Source organism: Geospiza fortis, unplaced genomic scaffold (genome assembly GCF_000277835.1).
Source record: "Geospiza fortis unplaced genomic scaffold, GeoFor_1.0 scaffold101, whole genome shotgun sequence".
In the NCBI taxonomy this organism is placed as follows: Eukaryota; Metazoa; Chordata; class Aves; order Passeriformes; family Thraupidae; genus Geospiza; species Geospiza fortis.
Window position 1 is genome coordinate 1,652,235 of NW_005054388.1, and position 10,344 is coordinate 1,662,578.

The window sequence follows — 10,344 nt, forward strand, 5'->3', positions numbered from 1 at the left end:
CACGGCCAGGGCGGCGTGCGACGAGGAGCTGCTGGCGCGGGAGGGGGTCACCTTGTGCGTGAATGTCACCCGGCAGCAGCCCTTCCCCGCGCTGCGGGGCGTCCGCCGCATCCGCGTGCCCGTGCTCGATGACCCGGCCGAGGACCTGGCCCGCTACTTCGAGCCCTGCGGCGCCGCCATCGAGGAGGCCGTGCGGGCCGGGGGCAGGTGCCTGGTGTACTGCAAGAACGGCCGCAGCCGCTCCGCTGCCATCTGCACCGCGTATCTCATGAGACACCGGCAGCTGCCGCTCAAGGACGCCTTTGAGGTAATGTGCTGACGTCCAGATTCGTATTTACAGCTCTTTTGGGGAAGAAACGCAATGCTTCTTATGAGTAATGATGATTTCTTGTAGAATTATTTTGGTGCTTCCTCCTGCCCATCAGCAGTTATGCAGAGATTCAACATTTCAATAAACGGTCCCCTGTGAGTTTTTTCATGCCCAGCTTGGTCTAATAAGTTTTCAGGGTGAGGTTTTTACAGGTAGCAAACATACCAAGCTGGTTGCTTAGTGAGCATTTTCTCTATCATTTTCACAGTCACAGTAAGTGAAGACAGAGACCAAGTGAGTGGGTGCAGGAATTGCTGTGCAGGGTTTGCTCCTGTGTGCCAGCTCCTCACAGCAAGGAGCATCCAGCCAGGCCTGCAGAGCGCCCAGGAGCTGCCAGCTATCAGCCACAGCTATGTGGCTGTAAGCAATGATGTGTCAGCTTTCCTCGGAAGCCCATCCAATACAAACTACTTGTGCTCTCTGGGTTTTGTCTTCACCCATTTGTCAGGTGTATCACTTTAGATAGCCAATTTGCTTAATTTAGACTGAGGTGTGCAGAGTGACCAAGTTTCACATTATCATCCTAAACATGAGCAGTGTCACTGCACTTGGTGAGACTTTCCCATTTCCAGCAGATCAGCAGCTCTGTCTGGTGTCTGGCCATGAATCCATTCTGTAACCAGGCCCACCTGGCAGTTCCTAGCAAGCACACAGTGAAGTCAGCTCACCAAAATAGCTCTTTGTTACTCTGTAGCCAAATCAAAACCAAAGTAAAGCTTCTCTAAAATTTTAAGTTCAAAATTCATTTGCATGACTCCCACAAATGCAGGATACCTTCCTTCCACTGTGTCTCTCCTGTTCTCTAGGCTGTGAAAACTGCCAGACCCATAGCAGAGCCGAATGCAGGATTTTGGTCTCAGCTGCAGAAATATGAAGAAGAATTGCAGATCCCAAAGCACTCTGCTCTGCTGAGCGAAGGACTTAAAAATAGCAATGTGTGAAGATACTTTAAAGAAAGTGAAGTGACTTGCTACAGGGTTAAAAAAAAAGGGAAAAAATCACTTCCTAAATCACCTGTATGTAAAACACTTTACCCCCATAACTGAGTTGATGTTCATTAAATTCATTCAGAGCATTTCTGTTGGTAATGCATGGAAAGAGGGCAGATAAGCAGGGAATAAAGAGCAGAACCAGAAAATGGTTGGAAGGACTGTAAACAAACAGAGAAAGGCCTGGAATCTTCAGCAGTTATTGCCCCCTGAATGACACTGAGTATGGTAACAATGTACTGAACAAAGGAAGGAGTTACCACACAGGGATTTTATTCCTGTTTTTAAATTAAACTTCCCAGTGATGCCATTAGAACTCATGATGCCAGGCCAAGGAAGTTCTGAATTTCTCTCTCACCTACTGGATCATAATTCATGCTAGTGAGCTGACACAGCCTTTGGTGGGAAACTGACAGTGGTTGATGCTTTGTCTCTCTGATTTTCCTTATGTTCAACTAGAACAAAGCACCTTCAAAATTACCTAAAAATCCAGAGGACAGAATATACAGTAATGGTAAGGAGTTCTGCTCCCATCATGCAAGCTAAGTGCCTTTTCAGCTTTTGAAATTGTTCTCTAAAACACCAAAGGATTTATTTAAAAAACTGCAGATGATAGTGGAGGGAAGAAGATGACACTGGCAATCCAGAAGCAATCACCACTCCTTTTAGCTTTATTTACTCAGTCTAACAGGGCCCAGTGCATGCCTTAATGTGTTACAAGTCAGCTGTTCCTGCATGCAAGCAGCATGGCTAAATCATTTCTGCTGAGACTGCTTACAGGCTGCCCTCTGAAATTATCTATTGGGCATGAAAGTCCCAGATCAGACTGCTACGTGTTTATCATCAGCCATTCAAAACAGAGTTTTGTCAAACTGTATGAACACATTGTAATTTAAAAGGGACAAGTTATGGAACCTGAGAACCTCAGGGTGAAATTCCATTCCACCTTGCTGAAAGCATAAATAAAAAGTAAAGTTAGCTCACTGCCACCTGCCTAAGTGCTCACACAAGGTAAACATATGCTCCCAGCAGTGGAGTATTTTAAGGTAGAAATTCTAATGATGGAACAATGGCAGAAAATCAAACCACTGGGGAATTACATGAATTAGACAATTCAGATGCAGTACAAGTTCCCAAAGTTAAAGACTGCTCACAGTTAAAGTAGTGTTATTTTAAAAGCTGAAACCATAGAAATAAAAATAAAAATTTCAGGCTATCATTTTCTTAGTTACCACAAAGCATTTTTGCACCAGATGCTTTCTCCACTCCCAGCTGTGTTTTGTTCATTCTGTGTTGTTTATCTTCTGTATCTGCATTACAGCCAACAAGAAATTTGTTGCACATCTGCAGATTTGAAGGTGATTCTAGCAGATTTGCTAGAAACATTTCTGTAGCTTTTATAAACCTTGACTCTCATATATAATAAGAATTTCAGTATAGCATAAGATCCTTATTAGAGAATTCCACTTGTCAAAAATCTGTCTGTGGAACAAAGTTTATTTCTTGTCAAAAGCTTAAGCTGCTAAACAAAAGAAGGAAGCTAAACATTAATGAAAACAAAACATATTTCTAACTGTGAGGCATATGAACTTGCAGTCAGATACAGCTATCAGTTCCACATGTTTGAGTCAGCTGAAATAGGAACCATTGCTCTTGAGTGTCAGCATATACTGCCCTCTGGTTAAATTTTACCAGGCTTCTCAGCATGCAGAAAACCTTCATGCCACAGGATTTCACATCACAGCATCTTCTGTAGAAAGCTATTTACATCTGAAAACCATTGCTATTTACATTGAAAGCCATACCTCCTCCTGGTACTGCTCCAAACTAAGGCATAGGATTGCAACTTGGAACCAGAATAAAGAAGTAGTTCACTGCCTTATTGGAGTTCATAAGGCACTAACACTACAGGAGATGCAGGGTGGGCTCTCAGACATACTCCTTGTTGCTTATGACAGTCTCAGAGTTCCTGGGGTACATGTGTGGCTGAGAAGGTGCCTGGGCTGCTGAATATGCATACTTCTTGGGACTGTAAAGCAAGAAAAAAACATAGAAAATAAGATACTATTTTGAGACATGCCCATGGTTTCAGATACTTAGAAGTTACTCAGCTTTGTATCCAACCCACTCATAGCACATTCTTCACAACAGGGCAGAAATTAGAGGCCTCCTGTTCTCATTGTTCTGGTAGCTAAGGGGGAATGGATGGGGTCCCTGATGGGCTGCACAGCATCTCTCATCACCTCAGCCACACTCTGGATTCCTAAATCCCATGTGTTCTTCCTCCAGGCATTTCAGCCAAGGCCCTAAAGCAGCAGCCCTCAGCACCTTTGTACAAGCTGCAGGTTTTAACACAGGAATCAAGATGACAAAGAAAGAAAACAGAAGTGCCTTCACCCAGCTCCTTCAACTGACATTCATCATGTTGAACTTCTATTTCATAGATCAGTTTTACCTGATTTTCAGGACATTTCAGGGCATTTGGTACTTTGTATCAAAGTAAGGTGAGCAGGATCTAAAGTCCAATGTGGCTGATGAAATATTACCATAAAATTGAAATGGTTTCAGATTAGGCAATGGAGTACCAGAGGAACTCTCACTTCCTGCATTTTGATATCATTTTCCTAAGATTAAATAGTCCAACAGTGAATATGCTTCTTCCTTGCATATTATAACCCTCTCAAGCTCAGCTAGTACAACCTCCAAGCTATTTGAGTTCTGGTAGACATGGACCTCTGCTATTTCTGCCTGTTTCATCCCTCTCCTTCAAAAAGAGGCCTTCTGTATGTGTCAAAATTTAAGACTGAAACAAGAAAGGAGGGAAGGTTAAATATCGAGGCCAGAAATCTCACCTTTCCTGATTTGATGTGCAACAAGACACTTCTATAAAGAACAAGAAAAGAACCATGTTTCAAGTGATCAATTCCATGTGCTTTGGGAAATGCCTTTACACTTTCTGCAAACTGAACAGTGTTTGAATATTTTACTCACAGTGAGTACTGCAGAGAAACTGGATCATAATTCATTATGGGGTTTTATACACTTTTCTTTTTCACTGCACATTTTCACCATCAGCAGTGCCCAGAATTACCAAATACAAGTTAAAGGTGACTGCTGATGGTGATGCATCAAGCAGCCTGTCTGGGAGGCACAAGTGTTTGGTACAACAACCCCTGCCATCAGCAGCCTGTGACATGCCATAGCACTGTCTGTAATTTATACATATTTATACAGGGGGTGACAGAGAGACAGAACAGTGCACAGGTAGAAAGTGGTGTGTGATTGACAGCTACTACTTCAACTGGCAAATCCAAGATTACCTGTAATTCTGTTTCTCCTTCCCTCTGCATGAACAGGTCAGTAAGATCCCACCAAGTATATAAAGGATAGATCCAGTCCAGCCTAAGTACAGACCTTCTCCTAGTTCATACCTGAAACATGAAAGAATTTATGGAAACAACTTATAACAGGATCACAAAACCATGCAAACAAATTCTAATTTGTGTAGAAATCAGCTAATTGAAAGTCACTTTAACAGTTAACAGAGAACAGATCTGGCTTTGTGTCTGCTCAGTAAAACTCTTATTTGTATGGAGCTGTTCTGCCAAATTACTAACAGTACAGAGAGTACTAAGCAACATAAAGATAAGTAGCAATAAATAATTTAACAATATTTAACAAATTGTTGATAATAAATAATGATGACAATCTTCTGTGAAATCCACAACACTTATTTTGCCCTTTTATTGGCTGAGTCACTGAAAGGATTTTGTGCAACTGAATCATTCAGATCTTACTGTCTATATGCTGAGAGTAGGCTGACCACAGACATCAGTTTTTTATGGACACAACACTAGGTTACTTACAAGTATGAAGTTTAGTTTTCAAACTATTTTCAATGAATAGGGTTGAATAGGGCTTGTTTTCAAACTTAGATACCCTAAAGGATATTCAGCACCCTCTGTGGCTGTATGGCTGAAAGGCATTTATGAATGTCACGGGCTGAAAAAGAATAGCTCCCTATTTTACTGTACAAAACTATACCTTTAAGGAAACCCCCTAGCCCAGTCCAAGAAATTAAATGACAATGACTTTGTCCCAAAGACTAGACACAACTGAATCTGGAAGTCTGGCAGGAGTTTCATAAAAAGAGGAAAACAAATTTTCATGATCAGACCAAAACTATATCCACAATCCACCTGTACATCTCTGGTCTGAAATACCCAATATAAGGGCAAAAAAAGTGTCCTGGACTGCATTGAAGGTACCGTGGAACCCGAGATTTGTGTTTTCTTTCCACTGGGAAACACAATTATTTAAAAGTGTCAAAGGTTCTGACTCTGGAGTTCATTGCTAACAGGAGGCATTCAGAGGTTTACACAGGTTCACAGCTCTCTTTGTCTCATTGCATGTGGGAGCCACAAGGTCTCCACTGCTTTAGGCACTTCTAAACATGCAACAAGCAGAGAGGCATGATCAAACAAACCCAGGAGTACAAACTGCACATTGCCCAGTGCCTGCAATCATTTCTGCTCACCAGTCACCTACAGACAAGAGTGCTGTAGATGCCATACCAAAGCAAAGTATATAGGAGATATCTGCAGGAGAACTTAGTTTGCCTTCAGAGCTGGAGGAGAAACTCCTCTATGAATTAGCAGAGGTCAAGTTCACTAATTTGCTGAAGTCAGACCAAAAAAATGCCATCTGAAAAACCAGATTTGCCAGCGTGTTAAGAGTGAAGATCCTGGCATGCAACTGAATTTAAAATTGTCGCACAGGTTACATGTTCAGCTTTACCAATGATCAAACTTAATTCATCAGTGAATCAATAGCTTAAACATGAAGTTGAGATATGAAAAAAAAAAATTCTTTAGCTACTGAATGCAAACCATCTAGTAACTGATTAACAGGCATTGATGATGAGCCCCAAAGCTACAGCAGGTAACTATCAAACACACCAACTATCCGACTAACCGAAATTCCTTATCGAGAGTTGTTTCAGCTCTCTAATCCATTTATTACCCTTCATATAGTTCTCTCAAGGGGATATAAAGCAACAAAAACTAACTGCACAAATACAATTTATTTCTAAGCACTTCATTGAAAACACAGGGAAAACTGACAAACAACAAACTGCTTAAAGTACTTTGATTTATCACAAAGCACTTCACCTCAGACTTCCCTGAACTGATTCCTGGGTGGGAACTTTACAAAACACTTCAAATATGAGCCTAGCAACTAACAATTCATAGTTTACTGATCTATGATTTATATACTTGGTAGAAGTATATTATAGATGGCTCATATTCCACAGACAATGTTTCCCTCTCCTTTTCCCCCTCTCTGAAGGAGAGGCACAGTCCCCTCTACCCTTGTTCCTCATTCCTAAACAGGGCACCTAGATAAGGTGCCATAAGCTGCCATTTGGTTTTGACAACTGTTACTTTTATATCAGACAAAGAGCAAGGGCTTTTATACCTCAAAACTTGTTTGTATGCAACTACACTAGCTGATAATCCCACAGATTTTGCCTTGTTTTAACTCATAAGGCAAATAAATGTTGAGCTGTTAATATACAGACATATATAAGACAGGCAGCAGATTTCTCTGCATGTCACTAGTACAAAGCTTGAGCTGCTTTGCAGGCAATTTTCCCTTACAGGTACATCTGAGGTACTTTATTCTAGTCAGAACTTGAGTTTTGTACCTATTTTGGTCTAAATGCCAAAGCAGATTAAGAATTTTTGCCTTTTCTTCTTCATAACATTGAGATACACACTTAATTGAGTCTGTGAAGAAAATGCAAACTCAGTACAAAACCCCCTCAGATGTGGGGTTGGTATTCCTCTCACATTCACTAACTCTTCCAGAAAGACCTCTCCTCCCTCCCCACCAATATGTCTGAGGTGAAAAGATTCCCTGAATACAATTTTTCCCTCCTGTAGGACTGGATAATGTGATCCATCCGGGTTCTGAAACTCTGGAGCAGCTGAGGTCAGTGCAGCTGTCCAACACACAATGGAGTTTGGCATGACAGACACGTTCACTTACTTGGTTCCAGCGTACAGTTGGTCAAAAAACTGAGCAGTAACCATTGCAGCATACCAAGAAATAGCCACCATGGAGCAGAGGCCTACCAGAAAAAGTTTAAAAAGCACACAGGTGAATGATTCCTTTAAGGGCTCTAACAGATTTAAACCAAGAATAAGTTAATTTCATTCAGTCTGGCTGTGAAAGCCATACAAAGTATCAATAGTGCTCTCATTTCAGCCTCAATATTACCTCCTAAAATAAAAAGGAATCCTCCTGTGACCGTAAACTTCATTTTTCCATCTTCATCACTCAACCCAATGTTTGTGCACTTCATACCAAGCAGCGTGAGTACTGCAGCTAAGAATCCCAAAAGGATGGAAGTAATCATCAGGGCACGGCAGGCCTGAATGTGAGCTGAGAGACAAAAAGAGAAAACAAATCAGGATCTATACAGAAATTACATTAATCTTCTGCTGAAAGAAATAAAAGTGATTGGAGGAAGTGACAAAATTAACAGGTACAGTAATGAGTGAATCTTGTGCAACTTTGTCACATGGCTCAGAGAAGCCTCCAAACCCAAGTGTGTTCAGCCTTCAAGTCAAAGAGATTTGAGAGTTGAACTATGCCTACACTTTACAAGCTCAGTAAATCTTCTTGTGTCTTCAGTAAATCCTGAAGGACTACAGCAAGCCCCTCATCCCTTACATTCCGGTGGAAATGCCCAGTGGTACACATGGTCATTTGCAGGAGCAGGAAGAAGTCTCCTACTCACAAGTGCTTCTGAATTCCTGACACGTGTACAGCTGAGTGCACAGGACACATCTGAAATCCAGGTGATAGTCAAGGTGTGCAAGGCTCTGGCACTACTGAGGAACTGGAGAAAGGTGCCAGCTTAGCTGCTTCCAGGGAGAGATGGGAAAGAATGAAGCTGAAGTTAGCAGTGCACTTCAAACTCAGTGTAAGGAACAGTGAGCATGTCAGAGAGCTGCAGAACTCCTCCCTGGGACATTCTCCTGTGCAGAGGTTACAGCTGCTGTGGGCATGTTAGGGAGTCTGGTATGCTGGAATTCTTTGTCCTTTTAGCTTGTGGTCTTCACATGTAGGTATCAATTGCACAAAAGCCAGGACTAGATTATTAATCAGCCTAAGAAAGAAGGTCACATGGGGCCTTTGGGGTCCTTTAACATGGCAGCCTGCATTTGGCAGGCTCCAGGTCAAGTGGCATTTCGGCGCCTTTGTTGTGAGATAAACACGTCAAACATCACAACCTGGCAGGGTCACAACTGCTCACTTTGTTAATTTGATTAAGTTCTCTTCCAACCTAAATGATTTTATGACTCTACAGTTTTAATCATATGTCAGAAGGGTCAGACCTGATTCCAACTGGACACTCACATCATTGATGCCAGCATTCAAGCTCTTGCTCCCTGACCACCTCCACATCCTCCACAATAACGTGCTGGGCCAGTTCTGTCTGTCTCCAGACAACAAAAATCAGTCAGAGAGGCAGAAGGCAAAGTGATTCTCACACTCCAACTCAGCCTAATGTGGCTTAAGAGTACTGGTCCTACCAGCTTAAGAGTTACCAAAGGTAGCAATAAGCACCCATGAGATAAATATACAGAATTAAAGGCTAAAATCATTTGAGGAGTTAATGCTTTGTTGAGCACTAATTTTAAAATTTCCATGGGAAAAAATGAAGACAAGTAAAAGTGGGAAGACCCCTCAAAATACCACTAACAGTTCAAGGCTTTTGCCTGCAGAAGATACTGTTAAGGTAAGTACTCAACAATGCTGCTTTCAGGTTTGGGATCTTTCACTGTGCCAATCACCCAGCAGGGTCTAACAACTCACATTTCAGCTCTTGGGGACTCCTGCAGTGTTAGATGGGACTCCCCAAAGCTTTCCAGGACACACAAGCACTCCCGTGCTTGCAATCCAATGGGAAAGGGATTTCATACAACTGTGCCACTATACCATAACCTCAGCAGCCTTGACTGAGGGCCTTAGTTCACAATTCAGAAAACTCAAATTTTTATTTTAAACTTAGCTTATTTAACAAGATACAAAGTCAGTGCATTTTATTAGTCCACACCAATAATAAGAAATTATCCCCAAATCCTGTCATTGGAAAAAACACCTATGGAACTTTAAAAAGAAGGGGAAGAATAAAAAAGGGAGTTTACAATGCTTTGGCAACTAGTTATATCAAATGTTTGACTTAGTTGTGACTAGACAGACAGTGCTAGCCATATGGACTAGCCAGTCATGGTTTCAATCTTGTTCAATATTGCATTTAAAAAGCTCCTCACTTCAAATATTTGTCATTTAGACAAATGGTACAGTGAACTCAAAAGCATTAAATTGGTTTAAAAGAACCAAGCCTGTCTTTTCCCATACAGAGAGCAAAATCCAGAACTGTTCCATATAGCTCAGTTGCCAATAAGGAAACTTTCAAGGAAAATCTTCACTGACCTTCTGATGAGAGGTAACGAAGACACTTTTGTTTTTCCTTTTTACTCTCCCTCCAGTCCCTGACATCCTGGCAGCAGTTTCAGTTGAGTTTCTAAACAGGAATTTGAAACACACCTAGACTGACCATGGTAATTTTCAATCTGCCTTGGTTCATATGTACAAGCACTATGGCTGTTTCTCAGAGGTCCCACTGGCTGCTGAGGCCTTGTTGCCAAATCCATTTTCTTCCTCTTTCCTGCTTTGCCCAGCTGTCCTTTCAACTGTTACTGCCATCCAGTGTCTTTTGACTTCTCTTTTTCAGCTTTCCTTTCTAAAAATGTTTTATCTTCACAGTTTTGCAAGTTTTCCCTTCTGCTTCCCCCACCTTTACCCCTCAACTGTACTGCAGGACTGATCTCCTCTTCAACAGAGCAAAGCTAACCTTCACAAATCCACTTCAGAGCCTGTCCCAGTCATTTACTTTCTGGCCCCACTTTT

General features: G+C 41.7%; 2 protein-coding genes across 2 annotated transcripts in view; one reads left to right on the top strand and one right to left on the bottom strand.

Moving 5' to 3' along the window:
- Window position 1: 1 nt before the first annotated feature.
- Window positions 2-2,578, top strand: DUSP28 (dual specificity phosphatase 28; the record flags this gene model as incomplete). The annotated part of the gene is made up of 2 exons (XM_031060701.1): window positions 2-307; window positions 1,177-2,578. Coding segments are annotated over 2 exons (441 nt in total), but the record flags the coding sequence as incomplete, so codon positions are not given.
- A 256-nt stretch (window positions 2,579-2,834) lies between these two features.
- Window positions 2,835-10,344, bottom strand: part of LOC102042359 (claudin-19) — a 13,170-nt gene continuing 5,660 nt past the window's right edge. Inside the window, exons 2-5 of the mRNA XM_031060703.1 lie at window positions 7,642-7,806; window positions 7,411-7,492; window positions 4,680-4,790; window positions 2,835-3,388 (exon numbers count right to left, since the gene is read on the bottom strand). Of these exons, the coding sequence (XP_030916563.1) occupies window positions 3,289-3,388; window positions 4,680-4,790; window positions 7,411-7,492; window positions 7,642-7,806 (458 nt within the window). The 3' untranslated portion in view covers window positions 2,835-3,288. The remainder of the gene's footprint in view (window positions 3,389-4,679; window positions 4,791-7,410; window positions 7,493-7,641; window positions 7,807-10,344) is intronic.